This window comes from Rattus norvegicus, chromosome 3 (genome assembly GCF_036323735.1).
Source record: "Rattus norvegicus strain BN/NHsdMcwi chromosome 3, GRCr8, whole genome shotgun sequence".
In the NCBI taxonomy this organism is placed as follows: domain Eukaryota; kingdom Metazoa; phylum Chordata; class Mammalia; order Rodentia; family Muridae; genus Rattus; species Rattus norvegicus.
The window spans coordinates 77,529,118-77,552,301 of record NC_086021.1 but is presented as its reverse complement, the minus strand read 5'-3'; the positions used below and the strand labels follow the sequence as shown (position 1 = coordinate 77,552,301).

The 23,184-nt window shown below is 43.5% G+C and overlaps 1 protein-coding gene and 1 long non-coding RNA gene across 3 annotated transcripts in view; one reads left to right on the top strand and one right to left on the bottom strand.

Moving 5' to 3' along the window:
• Map3k20 (mitogen-activated protein kinase kinase kinase 20) overlaps window positions 1–14,156 on the bottom strand; it is a 159,395-nt gene extending 145,239 nt beyond the window's left edge. For both annotated transcript variants that reach the window (NM_001398993.1, NM_001398994.1), the window contains exons 1-2: window positions 14,032–14,156; window positions 1,812–2,004 (exon numbers count right to left, since the gene is read on the bottom strand). In NM_001398993.1, the coding sequence (NP_001385922.1) occupies window positions 1,812–1,970 (159 nt within the window). In that variant the 5' untranslated portion in view covers window positions 1,971–2,004; window positions 14,032–14,156. The remainder of the gene's footprint in view (window positions 1–1,811; window positions 2,005–14,031) is intronic.
• Window positions 11,835–15,377, top strand: LOC120101564 (uncharacterized). Its single transcript, XR_005502202.2, has 2 exons — window positions 11,835–13,299; window positions 13,569–15,377. It is a non-coding gene; the product is annotated as an uncharacterized LOC120101564 (long non-coding RNA).
• The last annotated feature ends 7,807 nt before the right edge of the window (window positions 15,378–23,184 follow it).

Here is a 23,184-nt window from a genome sequence, read left to right as displayed (position 1 = left end):
CTTCCCTTCCGAATACCCCCACTGCCTCATCGGACATTCACACTAAACGCCTGTGGAACTGGCAGTGTGGGGTGCCGTTGCAGGGATGGATAAAGACTGTCTCTGACAGCAGCCAGCCACTGAGGGAAGTGCGGCTTCTGCTTTTGCCTACTTACAGTTTATGAGTTATGCTCTTGCAATAGAGAAGCGGGATGTGGCAGCTTCTAGCTCTTTGCATTCACCCCACGCTCTCGAATGTCATTTTCCTGACCTGTCAAACCACGGAAAAGGCACGTCCTATGCACATACGCTGGGGAGGTAGGAAGTGAGTGGGTAAAAAGTAACGCTTCCCCTCAATATCAGATTCCAGTCTCATCCAGTAACCATGTAAGAAGCTAATTGTATCCAAGTGCCATGACCTACCTTTAACATTCTTATATAAGTGGATGGAATTGGCCTGCTTTCTACTCTTACCTGGTCAACTAGTCTCCTGGTAAAATACTGAAGAACAGGAAGCCCAGCCTCCTGGATTCTATCTGCTCCTACTGGAGTGGCTAATACATCTCTCAGTGCTCTGTTTCCTGGTCTATAAAATGGGTGCAGTGATGCAAACTTACCAGATAAGAGTTTGGTGTCAGAAATGGTTCTAATGTAAGGGTTGGTCTTTACTAGTACCCTTCTGCTTCGTGAAAAACACATAGACAGCCCACAGTAGAGACACCTAAGTGCCAGTGTCATGGTTTCAACACTGGGTGAGCTGGCTGATGAGCTCCAGCCAGAGCTGAGAGGGCGCTTGCAAGGCTAGCACTAAGCTCTCATCTCTCCTCAGCCAGGGTAGTTGCTGGTGGCAGTTAACAGTAAGATCACTTGGGGAGCAAGATGAGCATGAGAGGGAAGGTGTTAAAAGCCAGCAGCAGGACCACTACAGATAGTGGTAATATACTGTACATTTCAAAAGGCCAAAGACATTTGAATGTTTACGTTGTAAAAGAAATGTAAACAGGATAATGGATATAATGACTTAAGCACACAATGCAGTCATGTATTGAAACATTAACATGGCTCATAGATGGCTCATAAATTTTCAGAAGTAAAGAGTTACAAAGGCTTAACTCTCGTGGGTCAGCTTTACAAATCATTTAACTCTTGAGGCACCACACTGAATACAGTGGTGGCAGCGGTGTGTGTGTGCACGTGCGTGTGTGTGTGTCACATTCCTATAAAAGATGAAGAATCTAAGTTCAGGGCTCATCTACTTCAACACAAGTGCCAGACTCTCAAAGCCAAGACCTTATTCTGATTTCACAAGGTAAGACGACACTATCTGGAGCCTAATTCTTTATTGCACAAAACGCACCCCTGTGAGCCTGTGGAGGTGAAACCCAAGAAGCTAGCATCACTTAGATCAGTTGAGAAATAATACTCTTATTTTTTCAAAAGCACCAAGAGGGACCACCCCCAATGCAAGGGGTTGAAACTGGTAAGCAATGAAATTATTACCTCTTACTCTTTACTGCCCCCTCCTGGTTCCCCTGAAGAAGTGAAAAAACTCAAACCCGCCTGTTTCTGTAGGCCAGCCAGCTCAGAAAACACGGGCTTACCATGGAAAGAAATCTTCTAGCTTCAGATGACCCTTAGTAGAGCTCGACCCTAAAGCACACAGTGCAATATTTTCTATTTATGGGGTTCCCAGAATGGAAATTGGGAAGGCGCCTCATGGACTAGCCCCAAAGGACCTGCTAGATCCTTCCCAGCTCTGTGACCCTCTAACTCTAGGCTGAAAGGATTATATAAGAGCTGTTGTGAGAGACTCTGGCAGCAGAAGATCTTACCTCTTTCTCTATTTTGAGTAACTTCTTCACAGCCACCTCCTTGTCCTGGGATATCCATTTGGCTCGATAAACACTCCCGAAACTTCCTCCACCGCAGTTTTCAAAAAACTGCAAGTCGTCAAATTTAATTTGCACAAAGGAGGCACCGAGAGACGACATCTCATAATGACCAAGTAGTAAACGTCCACAAAACCTGGAGAGAGAAAGGAGAAGAAAATGCTGAATCACAAATAAATCCGAGTCGTGCACTAGATATTTATAACAAGTCCTGCGAAACTTCCAGAGAGACCCGAGGGCTTCAGAAAGAGATGCAAGGCAAACAAGTCGAAATGAAAGCACTCACCCTGGCAGTCAGCGCAAAACTCAACAGCAGCTTATCCAGGCTTAGAAATGACTCAGATTTCCCCCCAAAAACCTATTACAGTGCTTCCTACACATCCTCAGGAGCTCTGCCTAAAGGCTACTGTGTCACCAGGTCTCCTACCAGAAAGGCCTGACACACAGAAACCATGCTTTCAACAGCAAGCTTGCATAGCTCTTCTGGCATGCGCAGCGCGCCGGCTCTCCGTGCTGCCCTTGCCTCACGGGAAACACACACAGCCTAAGTCCCTGAGCACCCTGGCACCACTGCAGCCCGAACGCTGCAAAGTAAACGCACATGCAGTGTTTAGACTCTAAACAAGCCTTCACTTGGGGTGAAAGGAAACCTGGCCAAGGGCTTCCAAACTTGTCTCACCAGACTACACGCCATAGCAGAACCGATTGTCTAAGAGACGTTGTCCCTGATTACAGTATATTAAGTCATCCAAGGAATACTGCCAAAGATGTTTAAAAAAATATTATGCTTGTTTCCTGAGGAACAGATGACCCCTCCCAAGATTACCACAGGGTGATTGTCTATGATCGACTCGTCCTTACTCTTCCCCAGGTAAGTGTTCATTCTTAATCCACTATTCCAAACCATAAATTATCAGGAAGAACAAAACCTGAAACACACAACCGGTGGAGCAAGCTTTTGAGCAAGCGTAAGAAGCTACAGGCAGCATAAAAGAATCTGCATGTGCACCCTTCCTGCCTCTGTGAACCACAATGTTATAATCATGGAGCAAACAACAACGCGCCTGGTTCATGCTCCTGACGGTCACCACCGTGAAACACTTAACAAACAACAAGATCTCTGTAAGAACTTAAAGGCATCTGGGATGAAACACAACATACAATCACATTCTGCATTTACCCTCTATAAATATTTAGATATATGGAAATATGGCGCCTGCAACCTACTTGATGATTTTGACACCACGAGAAGCACACGAGAAGGGGACTCAAGTGTGTGAGCGGGAGAAAGCACCATGACAGAGTTGAGAGCCACAAATCAGAAAGGAGCCTGAGCTTTTTACTATCCTGGCCATTTTCTACGAAGCCTCCATTTTTTTTTTCTCTTCCCAAATAAAAGGTAGAAGGGAGCAGTGTGGACCACTATGAGTTCAGTTTCTCCATCGACAACTTGGAGCTCTTTAGGGAGACACACACACAGGGGGCTCCGAGAGCTCTGTGCACAGCTGCCTCAGCCGTTCCATTTTCGGAACATCGGCTCACTGAAGAATGTTGATTTCTTATTGCGAAGTCCAAGTCTGCTCCACTTTGGGGAGAAGGCAAGAAACAAAAACGAAGGATTTGTTTATCCTCTACTGTTTAGAGCTTGTAATGTTTAGAGGGCTGGCTGCGTTGACAAGAAAACAGAGGGAGGAGAATGGCTGTGAGGAACACAGACGCAGCCTGTGGCTGCGTTTAATTCGGTGATTTTCCAGACAGACTCACTACAATCCAGCTAACTGTAGAAAGGAAGGTTTATAGAAAATATAAGAGAATGTGCCAGACAAACACAGACAGCATGTGCAGAAAAGCTCGCACAACAAACGTCAACCACTCTATGCTAGCTCTCCACAGCAGAGGATGGGTAAGTCTATGCTTCTGTAATTAATTTTACCCAAGTGTAAGAACTGAAATGCAACCATGAAGCTTATACATTGGAGATCCACTGCCTGCCTCTTCCCCCTCTCAACTCTGATGGCTGCGAGAGCAAACTCATAGCAGCTCCTTCGAGAAGCTCCTCCTCTTGCTCACATTTCTAAGTCATGTGTTTGAACACTGTTGCTTCTTGCTTTTCCCACTTTAGATCTTGTTATTAACCATTCCCTGGGAAAGGGAGATTCGGTTCTTACACACCATCCTTCACCTCCGTTCATTCCACACTGGTCTAACCTCTGTTTACACCTTGAGCAGTTGGCTAAATCAACAGTCACGGTTTATAGTAGCCTTGCAAAGTCAATATTATTCCCAGCACTGCCGCGCAGCAATGACTGCATTTTACTTGGATAACTTTTTGCTGTTCCTGGAGTTATTCGTTGCCCTGCTCTTGTCTTCTGTTGCTGGTTTAGCGTTTTATACTTCTGATGAACTTAACCAACTCATCTAATCCCCCCAGGAATTACAAAGTGCTCAACAAAGTTAAAAAACACCAGCTTCTTCCTTCCTCACCCTCTGATCCCCGGAGGAAGGAGGACATTGGTTTTCATGGAGACATTCTTTCTAAACACTTCCTCTTGATTCAGTCTGGCTGGAATGGCTGCTCCCCAGGCCTGACTGTAACTGGAATTTCATCTGCTATTCAAAGACCTTCCTTCTCTTTCAGCCTCTGAGGAAAACCCTGCCCCTGTATCTTCAGCTTCTCCTTCTTGGTTTACTTCTGCACCTTGACAACACACATCGCCAACTGGCTCCCTGAGCAGAGGCCACCATGTGGATGTGAGAACTGAACTTGCGTCCTCTGCAAAAGAAGCAAGTGCCCTTACCTGCTGAGCCATCTCTCCGGCCCCCTCATCTCATTTCTTTCTTTCTTTTTCTCAATGATTCTTTTTTTAATGTGCATGAGTGTTTTGCCTGTGTGTATGACTGTGCCCCATGTACATGCCCAGTGCCTGCAGCATTCAGAAGAAGGCGTCAGGTCCTCTGGGATTAGTTATTGACAGTTGTTAGTAACCACGTGGGTGCAGGGAATGAACCCATGTCCTCTGAAAGATAACAAATACCGTAATCGCTGAGCCATGTCTTTAGTCCCTCTCCTCACTTCTAACGTCACTACGTTATGATGCTACCCTGATGCCTAAACCTCTTTATATTTTTTTTCTGAAAACTTTTAGAGTCATTTCTCTGTAGAACTTTGCCTTTTATTAGAGGGGTCTTACAGATGAATTCTTTCCTTCACTGGCAAGACGCTCAGTTCCCACCTTTATCTTACATCTTTGAATGGCAGTTGTCTGGTGGTGTTCCTTTAAGACTGCACCATGCTCATTTCAAGGCTTTTTCTCAAATGAGCATGAAGCGCTGCCATCTAAGGTCCCCTTCTGTGCTGACCTTACCTGCATCTCCATGCTTGGTGCAGGGGATAGACCTGCTTCAAATCCCTATCTCCACCCAGGAAACCCACCCCTAATACCCCTCTCCACCCAGCCATCCCACCCCTAATACTCCTCTCCCCCCCGCAGCAAACCTCCCTAACCATGATTTTGAAGCCCATATGAGAAACTACACTCTCCCTTTATCTATTCTCATCAAATTCCGGCCAGAACACAAACTCTCTAAACACAAAACTCCTTTCTCTCTAGGAACTCGGCACCTCCCTTATAACCAAGCACACGGTACACACCTTCTCCACTCCAAACTATTTGTTCCGTTGATAGGTTTTAGTTAATTTTTCCATTCTAGCTCCTACCTGCCACTCTTTACAAGTCCCTAAAGAGGATTCTAAACCCAATTCCATTTTGAGAAGCTTCCCCAAGCTTCTTGGGAACCTTGGCACCTCCAGTACTGGGTGCTTCTCGCTTTGGATTGAATTAGAGGAGGGGTGGAGAAACCCTTTCCAAAACAGAGCAGGATGATGAGATCAATAAGAATTAACCTGAAACGACTGGCCAGTACCCTTGGCTGTGGCCACCACACCAGACCACAGGCAGGGCACATCCTTCCAGAACAGTTAGTTACTCGTGTTGCAACACACCCTGCCATTTGGGAACTGGCTCTACATGAATGAACTATGCAATTATTTGGACATTTTACTGACAGTGTAAAAAATAAATTCATTCTTTCTGAAGAGATCAACAATGTAGAGTGTCTCAGCACAGGTTTAAATTCCAGTGAGCTCAGACAGGCTCATACACTTCAGTTGGAAAATTGAGCTTCCTACCCCCCATACACACGCACACACACGCATTTATGTGTGCACATGCATGTTTTGCTCATGCATATGCATGATGTGTATGTATGTATATATGTATGTCAGACTATATATATGTAAATTGCTTTCCCTTTCACTTTAAGTCACTATTTAAAGAAGATCACAACATCTGAGGAGAAGGAGGAAGCCTGAGTTGTTTTAGAGCATCTGGGGTGAGATGCTGATCAATTATAGCATCAGGACCTGATCAAATTATGCTCCAGCTTTTCAGACATATCTCTACTGTCTAGACCAGGGGAGCTGTCCGTCTACACCCATCTGCTTACGAAGATCGAGTACAACATGTTCAACCCACTGCGTTTGAAGACGGGCAATCACACAACACTGCAGGTGGACCCAGAACAGGACTCTCACAGAAAACAGGACAGAAGGGGTCACAAATTAGAGTACAGTAGCAAGTTGGCTAAACTTGCTTATTTGGGCAGTAGCCAAAACTCAGTGATTTTTAAAATGTCCCTAAATTAAAAATACAAGAATAAGTTTAACTATGAACTAAACTGATAAAAGCATATACAATATTATTAGTTAATTATACAAGCCATATACAGGCAGAAAGACCTTAAATGGATTTTTTTTAACTTTTAAAAGTTTCCCGTGTTTTCAAAAAAGGGGCTAGGATCAGGACTTAACTTATGAGTCTTAACTTATGGTCTTTATTTGTCTCTTTGCTTTTTCAAATTGGCATTGATCTTAAGCCAGTTGCCCATTTCTATTCCCCCTACTCAATTTTTGTCACAAATTTAAAATAAAAACAGCAGCAACAACAACAACACAGCAACAGGACTACTCAGACTTCTAACATCTGATCAGCAAAGCTGTTAAATTAGACAAGACTGAGTTAAACTCTGCTTCCTGCTCTCTCGAAATAGTCACCTTTCCTCATAAAGAAGAATTTTAAAGTCACTTCCATTTCACAGGCCCAAAGTGATCATGAGTGCAGGGTTTGACCCAAGTCACTGGAAAGTGTTACTTCTAAGTGCAGACTGTATGCAGCACCTTTAGCAAGAGAGTAGCAGATCCAAAGTGCCAGCTGTCTGAGCCCAGACGGAGGACTATGTTCTAGGCAATTCACACTTCCCACAGTCCTCCCCAAGGCCTGCTCTGCCCAGAGAAGCAGAGGAGTTATAGAAAGACCTCACCCAGAGTCCAGCGAAGAATTTGCACATAACAGGTGGAAATTATGGCTTTCTAGCTGCTGCTATGACTTTGAGGCCTTGCTTAGCCAAATATTTCAGCCCTTACAATCAGGTTTGTTTTCCCATTTTCAACATTGCTTTCTTTTATATTTCAATCACTTTTGCTACACAGACATTAACAAATTAATGACACCTCGATTCCTAAATCCTTTTCATCTGTGTTTACGTGTCTTAATTTCTTCTCAGGCTTTTGTTTGCTCTCTATTTTGGGAGTTGGGTCACTTTGCAAGATCTATCTTACTAATGAGGAATACCTATTTATTTCTGAGACAAGGTCTTGCTATGTTGTCCAGGCTAGCCTTAAACTTGTGATCCCCCGCTTCTGCTTCCCAAGTGCCAAGTTGAAGATATATACCAACATGTCTAGTTCTAGCTATAATTATAACTTTTTCCTTTCAAACTGTTTTTCATAGAGATGGATCCTATTTAAGTTACTAAAACACATTTTTCCTTTGCACTTTTTAGATATTAGTATTTCTAGATGTTTTTACTCAGTCATAGCACTTGCTTTGGTGGTGTCCCAAAGAGTCCGCCTTCCACAGGGCCATTGTCTTCTTCCTTATGTTATCTGTTCATTGCACAAAGCCACCTAGCTCAAGAAAACTCTAGCCTGTTTTATTAAATGCCTCCACAGCATAATGAAAATATTTTTAATTAACTTTATAAATAAAGTTTTTGGAATTTCTCTGGGTTTCTCTCTTTTGGATATTTCTGACTTTTATATTTCCTTTTTCCATCCATAATTTATACTTTCCTTTTGTCTTCACAGTATGTTTCTTTCTGGCACAGCATAAGAAGAAAAATGAATTTGTGTCATTATGATCAAGATAAACTTTTAAAGAGATTTCTCAGGCTGAAGAGATGGTTCAGTGGGTAAGATTACTTGCTGTGCAAACAAGAGAAGCTGAGTTCAAATACCTGGCATGTATATAAAAGTCATACATAGCAATGTATACCTGTAATCCCAATACTAGAGGTGTGGGAACCTGGAGGGTAAAGACCTGGGGGATTCTGGGAGCTCTCTGGCCAGTCAGTCTTCAGATTCAGTAAAAGAACTTGTCTCAAAAAAAAGAGACAAGCTTTTTTTAAAAAGAGCTAGACACCAAATATCTTCCTCTGGCCTCTGCATGCACTTGCCTATATATCTACATATATCTATATCTATATCTATGTGTATATATATATATATCTCACATACACATATATCACACACGTATACACATATATGTATACCATACATACACATATACCATACACACACATACAAGTATACCACATACATACACACACATACACATATACTACATACACATACACATACACATATACCACACATACACACACACCACACATACACACACACCACACATACACACACATACATACATATCACACATACACCACACATACACAGATACCACACATACACACACATATACCACATATACACATACACCACACATACATACACATACATATACACCACACATACACATATACCACACATACATATATACCACACATTACATACATACACATATACCACATATACCATACATATACACATATACCACACATACACAAGGAAGGTAGCAGAAAAGAAGAAAGGATTTGGGGGCCAGAAAGATGGCTCAGCAGGTAAAAGCCTTGCCACCAAGTCTGAGACTGGCCCAGGAACGCACGCACAGGGTAGAAGAGAGCTGACTCCCAGGAGTTGTCCTCTGACCTCTATGCACTGTGCATGTTCAAACATGTACACATAATAAATAAAATTTAAAAAGTTAAAGATGATTTCTCAAAAGTACCCTCATCCTCTAACAAACCTTGCTCTGACGTGTATTTTATTTCTTCATACAGCTCAGTAAATAAAAGAATCAAAACATCTCATCCTCATGTACTTCACTGTTTGGAATTAGAATATATATATATATATATATATATATATATATATATATATATGTTAAGAATTCTGGGTTTTGCTTTGTTTGTTAAAGAATGGAAAAAGCTTTGGTTTGATGTATTTCTTCATAATGTCAGGACCAGAGATTTAAAGGGTCAATTCCTGACAGACTGCTCTGTGTCCTTCTTTTTAAAAAGAAAATCATTAATAACAAAAGGTTCAAGACTAAGTTTGTGAACAAAACTAACTAGAACCGTGCCTATGCTGCTATTGCCTTCAAAATTGCTTTCAGAAAAGCAGACCATGGCATAAAATAGCTTGGACCCAGGAAATAGGACTTCTTCCAGCATGGCATCTGAGAAAAATCCAACTTTAAATAGGAGTCTAAACGAGAACAGACAATTCCCCTCTCTATCTGCGCCTTACCATATAAGTAATATGATTCTCTAGTTGGAGCAAAGGTTAAAATAAAAACAAGCTGGTTAAACGAAGTGTTCTTATTCATCCACTAATATTCCAATAAATGAAAAATCAACCCCCCCTTGGCAGGTTTCCTTGCCAGGAATGCTGTTAGCAGACATAAAAGAAGTTAAGAACCAGGGAAGTGGTTGGTGGGTGATACTGTGTGGAATGCGCCTTGTGTCTCCTCCAACTAGGAGACAAGACCCAGGGCTTCCATGTCCTGGACCATAGGTGGAGGTGTGTATGGTGGGGGGAGGGTGGAAAAGAGAGAAGAGGTGAGACTGCTATCCATTAAAGAGGGGAAACAGGAAGACGAAGATTCTGGGGCTGCCTAGAAGAATGCACAGGCTGCTGGGGTGCTGCACTTCTGGGGAGGAGGCCTACTTCCTAAACCAGCTTCCCACTCATCCTGGGGATTTGCTGCACAGTTCTCTACCACAGAACTGTCCCTGTCAAATAGGAAATACCCAACCAGCCCAGCTTCTGACAAACCAGGTACAGTCCGAGACTGATTACCTACAAGGAATGCTTCCTAACGAGGGCCGACAGGCAGGTCAGAACCTGGTCGTCTGAAGGAAGATGAAGGATAAGACAGACACGGGGATATTAAAATGAGCCAAGAGCAAGACCTGTATGATGCTGGGCTGAGTAAGAGGCAGAATTATCCGAGGTACAAATTAAAGAAGGGCTAGTAGCCCACAAGAAGATATTCTTCCCTCTCAGTAGGGAGTGACACATCCCTGTGTGTTCAACGGAAGGTGTGTGTGTGGTGTGGGGGAGGAGTGGAGACTTGCATCACTGAGGAAAGAAAGGATGCGTCTGGAAGGTTCGCTTCAGCCTTACTAGCATGATGACTAACCAGACTAGCATGAAGTGCTGGCTGCCGGTCTTCCTTTACTGGAGATGCAGTCATGCACCTACAGTAAACATGAGGGGATCTACATCTCCGAAATAAAAAAGAAATAATAAGAGTCCTTGGGCCACCATCTTGAAATTCTTCTCACATGGTTGGAGAGGTCCACATTCCAGTGCCTGTCTCGTACACTTCTCTCCTATTCCCCAAAGCAAAGAGCCCTTGACCATAAGGATATGCAGATTACACCTACTCCTGGGACGATGCTCTAATTCAAGACTTTCCCTAGCAAAACAGAATCGCATTACCTCTTCCATCAGACTGGAGGCTAACAGGGCCCATCCCTTCTTCCTGTGCGCTTACTCCCAGGTATGCAGTAGACAGCAGCACAGAGAAAGTCAGTGAGTCCTACAGCATACATCTGACTTTAAGATTTGGAGGAATAAATGAGTCTGTTTATATTGGTTTGCTCAGTTTGATTAAGACAAGGGTGAGAAGAAGAGACTGAAAAGTCCACGTGGGTTTTCAAGATTAAATGAAAGATTTTTTTTAAAGCAAATGTTTGCCTACAGTAGAAGTGCTTATGGGTCTATCTGCAGACCTTTAAGGGGACATACTCCTCTGTCACAGTAGGATATTTTGTAAGAAAAGGTTAATAAGTAATATCTACTCCAGGACCAAGAGATTAATGTGTTCCTTCCCTTTTAAGGTTTCCTATGTAAAGTCCAGAGAGGAGTGATAGATCCTGAACACAAGATGTGCTTACAAATGGTTCCCAGGGACCTTAGCCCAGGCTTCTGGTCATAGCCTGTCTATCTGTATTCTCCTAACTTCAAAATTCGTCATCTATACACTTACGTGTGTTCATTTTCAGATTCTTCCCCGACACATAGTTTTACAAAGCCACATACAGAGTAGCTTTGGAAACCTTTACACGCAAGAGAGGAGTGGTTAGGAAGGACCCCCATCTAATCTCGGCATGCCCACTTAGTGTGAGAGCAACAAGGCAAACTACAGTAGGCAAGCCTTGACTGTGTGAGGCAAGCAATCAGCTTAGGAAATGCGGGGAAGCCCTCTCTGCACTCAGTCATGACAGGTGGAGCTTCAGGAACAAGCCCAAGCATTTCCACATGCTGTCTCACAGACCTCTCCCTGGGGAAGCAGGTATTACTGCCCCCCAAGGTTATAAAAGTGAGCCAAGCCCAACTTACAAATGACACAACCGGAATTCAACTTGGGTCACCTCCTTTTCGTCCATGGCCTTTTTTTCTCCATCATTGACTGCCTCCTAATCCACCACCCCCCCCCTTTTTTTTCTTTTCTCTAAACAGACCCATTTCTTGTTACCATAATGAGTGGATTACTTACTGTCCACACATTAGAGGCTTTAATTTTCTATTGGCAATGGTGCCAACGGGGTTAAGTATCAAGTGTATGGCTCCCTGTTCTCAGTCCTTTACTGTGCTGGGATTATTCAACTCCTGCCACTCAATGTTTCAGCTGTCTCTCAGAGGGTCTGACACAAAAACCCTGTATTATCAGCCCAGACATTAGGCTCTGGCACTGATGGCTCTCCTGCCTGCACAGGTAAGAATGTTTTGCTTAGCGCTGGAACTCTGTTGATTTCTGTGCTCAACAGCCACAAAGGAAGTAGCCTAAACTTCCCCACAGTAAGACAGAAGGTGTCTCAGCTCTTGCTCTTGTGTTTAGATAGAACAGTCCCCCATCTTGTCCCATCTGTGCAGGGTAGAATAAAATAGGATCCAAACTTCTATTCCCAACACCCGAGGGCACAGAGGCTTGCTTGTTCCAACAGTACTGTGTTACCACAAATTCCTTTTACCAGCCTAACAGAACTCACGGACTCTTCCCTGACCATGTCAAGTTCTAAGACCCACCGTGAATTCTGCTTCTGCTGGGCACACCGAGAGTTTTATCTGACCTACTTTACAAAACGTCCCTGTCACTTCTCCAGTGTCTCCTCTGATGATCCAATGATTCACTCCACACCCTTCGTAAGTCCTGCCTGTCATTCCAGAGGCCTCTAAGACTCAGTTTCACTGCACAGCTCACATGATAGGCAGTGGTCCAATGTATTGCCAATAGCACTCACTCTGCCCTAACTTAAAATACACAGCCCAGCCTGCCAAGTTTCCTTATTTGGCAAGAAGGTCCCTCAGTTCCCAAGATCTTTGACCATCCATTTTTAGATCTAAATCTGTGTGCTTAATATTCGGTCGGTTATTATTTCCCTTAATGTGTTCTTCTGTATCCCCCTCTTCCCCTCAAGAAAAACTTTTAAAACATCAGTTGCTTGCTTTCTTAGACAACAAAACGTTTCCCACTTAAACTTTTGACTTGCATAGTTTAAAAAAAAAAGCAATCCCCAAAAGTTTTTGTCGAAATTATATTGTAAAAGACTAAATAAACAGTGCTCGAAAAGACCCATTTTTCTCTCTTAATTCCCTCATTCCAAACAAGCTAAATTCATGTTCATTTGCAATCTCCCAAATCTCTGGCTATTGTAGCAGAAATCTAAAACAAAGACTCTATGAACGACCAAAACCATAATTAAAATGCAGCCGTCACTTTTTAAAAAAAAATCAAAAAGGAATGAAATTTTCACAGTAGAGACAGGCCTATGACAAAGAGGTCTGGTCTTGAATCATTTGTTTATTTTTATCGTTAAATGTTTTGGAAGGTTTGGATCCACTGAACATTGGCAGTTGGTTTCATCTACGGTCAAGAAGACCAGAAGATTCGCTACAACCACTTCAAGGGTAAAACAGGAACCCACTTTAATAGCAATCGGAACTCAGATGTCCTCAATCCATTCTGGAAGAGGGATCTCACACGCATTATTAATGAAGGCTGCTTATTGTGAAATCGCTGGAACGGGCCACCAAATGGTGTACTTTCGTTATTAACGAAACTAACAAAAATAGTAATTATGTTCTCCATAAACAGTGCTTATGCAGGATCTCCAGGCGCATGAGAAACATACATTTTCAGCAACCCAACAATAACGTGCCATTGTTTTTTTTTTTAGGCAGTTCCATGTCATCTGGGCAGTTTAGAATTAAAGTTTTTTCCGAGAGCTGTCACACACGGGGCGAGGCGTGGCTGCGGCCCGGGTCACTCAGAGCCCAGCCGGGTATGGATCCCCGCGCCTGCGACACCCGCGTGTGCTCCCACGGAAGGCGAGGGTGCTCGGGAAGGGCAGCCAACGCAGGTTCCCGGCGGTCGCCGCGAGCTGTGCCAGGCCGAACTCTTCCGGGCACCGAGTGACCCGCGAGACCGGCCCGGACATGCCCAAGCCGTCCTTGGCGCAGCGGCAGGGGGCTGAGGGCTAGGGGGCCGCAGGGCTCCAGGGCACCGGGGGGCGAGCCGAGGACAGCCTCCCGCCGAGCCTCGGCCTCCCACAGCCGCGCTGCCCCGGCCCCGCAGGCCTCGGTGCCGCCGGTCCTCCAGCGGAGTTCCCTCCCGCCTCCCGGGTCCCCCGCGGCCCTTACCTTGCTCCCGGGCCGGGCGCGAGCAGAGGCCGGGGTCGGGGACAGCGGCCCGCGCGGCTCCCACGCTTCCGCCGGAGTCAGGAGTTGAACATTCCGCCTCTCCGCGCGGCGCCAATGAGGAAGACGTCGCCGCAACAGCACCACCTACCTCCGAGCGCGGAACCGCCGGCCCGCCAGCCTCCCGGCACGCCCGGCCCTGTGCCCAGTGGGGAGGCCGGGGCTCGAAGTCTCAGAGCCCGGCTGCTGCAAGGCCCCCAACCCACAGCGGGACTGGAAGCACTTGGCTAGGAGCGGGACAGCAAGGAAGGCGATGTCAGGGTTGTGGGGAGCCTCGGTGGGACTATCAACAGGTACTTTGGAGATTTTGAGGAGGAGTCAAGGCCTGCTGCTCTGGTTGGTGACTTTTAAGATGAAGTGCCCGCGAGAAGACAGAGTCCATTGCAAGAGTGGACAAAACATGGCATCTGGCTTCAGGAAGAAGAGAAATTGATTGGGCAAAATGGAGCTGGAGAGGAAAGAGAGGAGTGGTTGCAAAAGTAAGGGAGACGTTTTCTGAATTAGAATTTAGTTGTTCACACACATGGAGAATTAAGGAAAGTTGAAATCGTGCAAAATGGCAATTTGTGTTTTAGTGCATGGCTTTACTTTGGAGCAGAAGGCTTACCAGCCTTAAGATGTTGGGCCACATTCTCTTTCCTCCCCATCCATTTTAGTAGTGATTTAGAGAGTTGCCTAGGGATGGTAACAAGATAAATGGTAGATATTGTCACTACCTGGTTACAGATGGATTTGTGAAGGCCAGAGTTAGAGGGTACAACATGGGATCTTTAAAAAAAAAAAAAAAAAAGGAAATTGGAATTGAGAGACACGTTTCAGAAAGAGGCCACAGAAATTTGTGACCCATTCGGTTGGGAAAGAAGAAAGCGGTGATGCCAAGATTTGAGACCTGGGTGACTGGAAGAATGATGGTGTCATTGACAGAAATAGAGATCTGCGGAGAGGAAACTGGCTTCCTGCTGAGTTTTGAAGTCAGGAGAGGAAAAAACAGGCAGAGATGAAACAAGAAACGGAAATCAGAAAAGAGGCCAAAAGAGAAATAGAAATTTTGAACACTGTTCATATATACTTAATATGTGAATGTGAAAGGGTGGGTAGATATAAATGAATGAGAAAAGAAACCACTTTCTCGTCTGCGATTATAAGGACTGAGGTTCTGAGGTTAACAAGTTACATTTCGGTAATGGAGAAGACTGATGGAAACTGTTCCGCTTAAAAAAAAAAATTCTGTTGTAGGTGATCAAACAATTGTTAAAAAAAAATAAAAATAAAAAGAGCTGTCTCAAAAACTTACTCAAAAGATGGGCGATGGGCTCTTGAGCAGGATGAGAGCCGGAAGAGACTGCGGTCACCTAAGCTTTAAAGAAATCTGATTGTGACCTGACTCTGGCTGAGGAGAGGGAGAAGCTGGCTTTGCTGTTGCTCTTCTCAGTGATCACCTGGGACACTCACAGGCTGACCTCAGTTTCCCGCTCACCACAATCGGTGGTAGCTTCTGGCTGGAGCTGTCAGCCACCAGCCATCCATACGTTGCTTTGTACTGGAAGCATGGAACTTCTGGTATTTTTAGCTGCACTATCTCTCCCCCTTATTGCCTTCATTCTGTTTTCCTCCTGTAATTAGGCTCAGAGAGTAGCCAACAGTAACAATAAACACTACAGAGTAGTTTCAAAAACATCCTTGAAGAAGCACCTCACAGCCTCCTGCCTTCCCATTATGTTGCAAGGTCCTCATGGTCATACCTTATATTCTATGTGGGGGACCATGACTGTAATACGTGCACAATGATTCTGTGCTACACTGAGGCTTGCCTCAACTTCTTTTTAAGATTTATTTTTAATTTGTGTGTGAGGGTTTCCCCTGCATGTATGTATGTGCAGCCTATGCATGTCTGGTGCCCACAGAGGTCAGAAGAGGGTGTGAGAGTCATTGGAACTAGACTATGTTTGGGCACCATGTGGGTGCTGGTATTGAACCAGGATTCATTGGAGGAGCAGCAAGTGCTCTTAACCACTGGAGCTACCTCTCTAGTCTCACTGCTTTAACTTTTGATTCCTTAAAAAACAAGGGCTGGAGAGATGGCTCAGTGATTAAGAGCACTGACTGCTCTTCCTAGAGGTCCTGAGTTCAAATCCCAGCAACCACATGGTGGTTCACAGTCATCTGTAATGGGATCCGAAGCCCTCTTCTGGTGTTTCTGAAGAGAGCTAAAGTGTACTTACATAGAATAAATAAATACATCTTTTAAAAACAAACTGCAAGTCTACTTGTGACTATATTGATGTCTTTAGACACCAGAGCTGATATTGACTGTATTGTGTTTACTCCTAACACTCAGCTTTTTCAAATGTAGGGGTGGGGGACTTTTTGCAAGTTTGTTCTTCCTTGGGCAGAATATAGATTTACGAGTGTAAACAGTAATAACAAAAGAGTCCTTGTTGAAACTACCAAACCTTTACTTCAAAGGCTTCCACACTAAAAATAGATGTACTCTCAGCAGTGGGGTGGCTTAGAAGTCCTCAGCACCCTCTTATAGCCAAAAACACCCTCCAAAGTAAGCATGCATTCTGAGTTTTAAAAAAACCTTTTCAAAGTGCTGTTTAAATACAACTTAACAACAATGTAACCAACCCCTTGATATTCCATGGGATTATTTCCCTTAAAGGTCTCTTTAATGGAAATCCTGGAAACTAGCAGGTAACTTGAAAGGAAGAAAGTAGTCCTTGTCCCCTCCTTCCCTAAAGTGATAATATCTGCCCCACAGGCTGGTACCCTGGGGCATTCTCTCCAGCCATCAGATTGGGAATCTTCTGATGTCTGAACCACAGCATCACAGCTAAGAATTACCCAACTTGTCTACAGAGGCCAGATCTGTATGGGTGTGAGTTCCTAGGAAGTGAAGGTGACCAACCAAACATCCTCTGTGGTAAGACTGAAGCCTACTGTCAGAAGACAGCTCACTGGAGATAATCTGCCTTTCCACTACAGGGTTGGTAGCAAACACTTTTTTCTACGGCACCGTCTTTCAGTCCTATATAATAGATTGGGATAAAACCCAGACGGGTGTAGTGGTTCACAGACAGCGTTTGTGAAGTTCAGCCAGCCCAGGCTACAGAGCGAGAGACCTTATCTCAAACACCAAAAGTAAATTGGAAAAAACAAAACCTTGTCTAAACCTCTTCAAAAATCAGAAAGGCACCTCTCTCTCTCTCTCTCTCTCTCTCTCTCTCTCTCTCTCTCTCTCTCTCTCCCTCTCTCTCTCTCTCTCTCTCAAATCATCTGCGTGACTGGCTTAAGTAAGAAGACATGGACGCTTAATCTGCCTCTGTGCTTAAATATATCACAACATCACACACATATACTCTCTGGAAAATTCTACAGTCATGCAACTACACATAAAAGTAGTTGAAAGAGTTGTGATCACTACTCTAGAGTCTAAGGGTGCTCCCTAAGCTGGAGGGAGTTTAGTAGCTGACACTGTCTCAGGACAGTGCCACAGCCGCATTGAGCAGGTGAAGAAAGTCCTTTGCTAGACATTAGAGCACATGGAATGTCCTCCCATCTTTATCCTTAAGGAGCTGCTCACTTTGGGGGACCATCCTACCTAGTGGTCACGTGGGATTATCGAGGCCCACCTACCAGAATCTTTCTACTCAGGCTCACTCATCGCTGAGGCTTGCTATGCCAGCCTTTCGAATCCACGACCTAAAACTGAGTTTGTCACAGCCCTCCAGCATCACGCCTCGCCATGCCTGGGCTCCGCTTGCCTTCCTTCAAGGTAGAAGTAAGAAACTGATAATGTCACAAAAAGATTAGCTGTGGTTTCCCGAAGGAGTCCCAGATTTATTGCTAAATGGTGTCCCCTGCGCGTGCATGCCAGGGCACACTCGCTGAAACCAGAAAGTGCTTAAATGGTTTCTCTCTGGAATCAGGAAGGGGGTGTGGCTCTATTTCACCCAGGCCTTGGAGTTCTCAGCGTGATTTTATAAATCAGAGATTTTAGCCGGTGATGACGCAGCATAATGAGTCACTCTAGGAGCAGGAAGTCAATCCACGGTGTTGAAACAACAATGCTGACGGGGTTTCCCAAGGTATACTGCTGGATTCTCCTCATGTATCTGCCCGTTCAGCATTGTAGCATCTGGTATAGAGACCCGGGTAGCACGAACATTAAGTGATGGAGAAACCTGAGAGTAGAAGAAATGGCCAACATATTTGATAGAAGAATCCTCTCAGGAGCTAGCAAGGTTGTCCAGTGGTTAGCCACATGTACTGCTCTTCCAGAAGATCTAGGTTCAATTCCCAACATCCACACCAGGCAGCTCTCAGCCATCTGTAACTTCAGCTCCCGGGCATCTGACACCCCTGTCTTCTCTGGACATCTGCAATCACGTGCACAGACACACATAGATATAATTGAAAATAATAAAAATAATTTTAAAAAGTAATCGCTTCAAACCCCCAAAGCTGCTGGGCATGGGGGTACATGTCTGTATCCCCGGCATTTTGGGATCATAAGTTTGACCCCAAACTAGAGCTTCACGATGACATCTCATCTCAAAAACAAACAAGCACCTCAAAAAACTTTGAAAAAAATTTGGACACCTCAGTTCCTCGTAACACATTCAAAACCTTCAATCCTCTGACCCAAATTTTCCTGCCCCCAAATTGTCTGCCATCTTGATGAGCTTCTCACCTGCATCACACTGAACTGTGTGCCTCTGCTCTCTGTTCTGCTTCCCAGCACCTGTTTTTAAGGACCGGCTAAAGCCTTTGCTTCCCCAAGGCCCCTTCCACTCTTCTGTGGGTCAGTAATCCTCCCCTGCCCGTGGGCTCTCATGATTCTTTATACTTGAGTTTTACTCCACAATATAATCATTTAATAACTTGCAAGCCTGTCATTTCCTGTTTGTCATGAACCTTAAAGGCAAGATCCATGGACATCACTCTTGTGTCTATGCCCGGTTCCTACCCTAACTGGCTCAAGGTAGTATTTGAAAGCACTCATATTTTTAATGAGGAAAACAAAATGAGTTACAATTGGGTTTATGATTCAATTAGCTCCATCTTTAGCGATTAGAGACCAGAAAGAATAATACGCCTTCATTAATTCAGTTAGGCAAATCACCGGGCGCTTCACAAATACACGAATTGTTGAATGAATTTAATCCATGAGAGAGGAAGTGCAGGCTTGAGTGATACTACACAATTTGCTCGCTATCACAGCTCATGAATCAGGATGGGTTCTGAGTAAACCCCAACCAGCTAAATCATGTAGCCCATTCCCTTCCTATTGCACCATACATTAGAGGAAATGTACTTCTAGAAATGCCCAGGAAAGGAATGAGTTTCCTCATTCCTCAACCTGTGAGTCACCACCCCTTTGGGCTGTTGAACAACCCTTTCACCGGGGGTACCTAACACCATCAGAAAACACAGATATTTACATGACAAATCATAACAGTAGCAAAATTAGAGTTATGAAGTAGTGACAAAAATAATTTTATAATTGGGGGTCACCACAGCATGAAGAACTGTATCAAAAGGTCACAGCAGTAGGAAGGCTGAGAACCAGTGATCTAGCAGGTAGATCTGTCATCTGACAACTCTTTCCCAGAGGGCAAGATTGCAACAGATAGAGTGGCAAATTATGTGTGCACCCAAAGGCTTTGTAGTAAAAGCAGGAAAAGAAATCCATGTGTTCCCTGCCTGCGGAGTTTTTCTAAAAACCTTTAAGTTTTTTTGGTGTCAGTAATTAAAATGAAGTTCACTGACTAAGCAGCATAGAGGAAAGAGACTGGATCCACTGAGGCAGTGCGTTTCACAGTGTGACGACAACAATTTCTCACTGTAATGGTTCAGGGACAGACTCACAGACTTCTGTAAAGAATATGTTTCTATATGTGAACCCACAGCACTATTTAAGTACTCAAGAAAGTAAACACTCTTCATACCCATGTGGGGGCCTATCTGCTCATGCCCTTCTCATGCCCTTCTCATGTCTGCCCATGCCCTTCTCATGTCTGCTCATGCCCTTCTCATGCTTACTCATGCCCTTCTCATGCTTACTCATGCCCTTCTCATATCTGCTCATGCCCTTCTCATGTTTGCTCATGCCCTTCTCATGCCCTTCTCATGTCTGCCCATGCCCTTCTCATGTCTGCTCATGCCCTTCTCATGCTTACTCATGCCCTTCTCATGCTTACTCATGCCCTTCTCATGTCTGCTCATGCCCTTCTCATGTCTGCTCATGCCCTTCTCATGTCTATTCATGCCTGTCTCGTGTCTCCTCGTTGTCTTCCACTCCTCCACCTCTGTCTCCTTCCCAGCATCTTCATCTACTGAGGATCTTTCTGTGTCAATTCTCATCCTTGCGCCTGGCAACCATACTCTGCCCACATCACAGGTGTGGGTAGGAAACTCTATTTACAAAGAGTATTACTGAAATCTAAAGGGCAGCTGGCAGAATATAATTACCCCAATCCAAAATATAGTGAAGGTTTCAACCCCAGATGCCTGCATTTTAGCCTTAGGTGAGCTGGTAAGACACTGGTAAGGAACAGAACATAAATGTAAATTAGTTATAAATAAGTTGGTAAGACATAGACCTATTATCATTTTTTATAGTCTTTATGTCTTCCAGGAAAGAAACCCCCTTGCTATCATGGATAAAACAAATTCTCGGATTCAAATTTCTAGATATTAAGAAGTCAAATGATGTAATCCCATATAACATTGGGTTTTATTACTGGTTTATTGAATGTGGGGTCGTTTTCCACAGGGGAGAAAACACTTCTGTTGATAGCAGAAAAATCAGTAATTCTATTCCATAAAGAAATAGTTCCACTTAATAATATATGCATAAATCAAGTGATATCAATAACCTCCTACAAAATTTTCAGGTATTTATACATTGTTCCTGCCTTTCTTTCTTTTTGAGACAGTCTTGTTCTTTAGGTCAAGTTAGCCTGAAAGTTACTATGTAACATGGGCTGGCCTGACTACATACTGCTCTTCCATTAGATTCTCAAATGCTGGCATTACAGATGTGAGCCAACCATGTCCAACCTCATGGCTGTTTTTTGTCATTATATACTTCATTAAGTGATACTAACATATAATAAATGTTAGTTCCAAAGATTCGAGGAGAAAGACCACTTCCAAATCATGGTCAAATTAATTAAAGCAAGCTTTTTCAATTGTGAACATGGCTGCCTCCCCCCAAGAAAGGGTTTAAGAGATCAGCATTAGATGTGAGGAATACAAGGTTTTTACAGCTCAGAGGTAGGGGGCTTCCAAATAGGCAGTTTCTATGGCCAAATGGACAGGGATACAAGAACAGAACATAAACGTAAATTAGTTATGAGGACCTCCCGAAACAAAGGTATGATTGCAGGTGGCCGTGACAGCCTTTTGAAACAAAGGTAGGGTTGCAAGACGGTTATAATAAGCTTTTGAGATGAACACATGGCTGCTGCTTCCTAGAACAGGCAGTACAGGATCATGTGTAGTTAAGATTGCAGTGGGGCACAGCCCAATCCTTGAGAAACAGGTTTAATCATATACAAGAATAAATTTAGTTTGTCTTTACTCTACGATGGCTTTTAAACCTAAGGGGGAAACTGATTGGTTCGTCATTTCTTTTTACCAATATCACGTCTTTTCTCTTTCATCTGCATTCATGTCTTAGCGGTTAGACTGACCTCTGTGTGGGTTTTTTCTCATTTCATTTGCTCCCCAAAAAGTAAGCCACATAGACCCTCTGAAATGTTTCCATATGCAAGATGTAAGGAGATAGTGCTCCTCTCAGGCCCGGACCCTGACGATGTAGATATACCAAATCAGCTGACACAATTAGAACATCCTGGTCAAATATTAAACTCTTTTCTCTCTACTTCTTTTCTATTATTCTTCCTCGTGTTGAAATTTACCAACTAATATCTTTGTTATGTTCCAATTGCCCTTTTGTGGGGGAGCACCCTTGGCTCTTCTCTAACTTTAGAAGGTCCATTTGTATTAAGACCCAGTGCACGCTGTTGTTTGGAACGCCTTCTAATTTAGTAGCATCTGCAAATTTTATTAACATGCTATTTGCTCCCTCTTCCAGATCATTAAAAGAAATGCAATTTCTTATGTATTAAATTTTGCGGTCGAATAGATTTAATTTGCTGCTGTAATTTCAACGCATGTTTTCTAAAGACACAATGCAGTTAAGAATGGCCTTAACATAGGCTTAAATCCACACTCAGCTTATAGTTAGTTTACTATTATGCAATCCATTTGTGTTCTTTAATCAGCACCGTTGTGAGCTCCATTGAAGCCATAATCTATTGATTTTTCTCGTCCCTCCTTTTCAATACAGTCATCATCTTGGCTTTAAATGCACAGCAACAGCAGAGTTAGTCATTGTTGTTCCCTAATCCGCAGCTATTTATAAAAGGAAATTAAGTCTTTTTTCCTCGGTGAATGATCTTCCATTGATTTAAGAGATGTTCTACATCAAGATCTTTACTTCATAATCATAATATTTGTTTTTCCTATGCAGCGTTTCAGTGTTCTAACATGAAGTAGATTGGAGATATGTTTTTGTAAGCAAGGAAATAGTGCATAAGGTATAAATACTTTATATGTTTAATAAAATTCATTTAACAGTTCGTACACTTATATAAATAGAGGTGTGTGTGTATATATATTTATGCATATTTTAAGTATGTCCGCCTGCTCTCAGAGAGTCTGAGGTGACTCTGTTTTCTCCAGCAAACCATTTTTCAAGTCAGTACGTGAGATTTATGAGGCCGTCCCTGTTTGTCACCTTCTTTATTATGTTCTACAGAGCTAGCTAGTTTGCCTTTTCAGTGAGAAGAGACTTCTGGTCACATGTGGCGATTTCAAATCATACATCCAATTAGTCTTTGCGGTCTCTGAATTATTTTCAGGAAACATCTTCCTTCTCTTTCCCAATCTCTTGATTCCTTCCCTTTCCTTCTGTGGTGTCCTCACAATATGATCCCATAGTGGCTGTTTATCTTGCATCTTGGACATTTTTCTGACTTCTAAAACGTGGTTCCCTCATGTGAGTCATTCTCTTAATAGCTG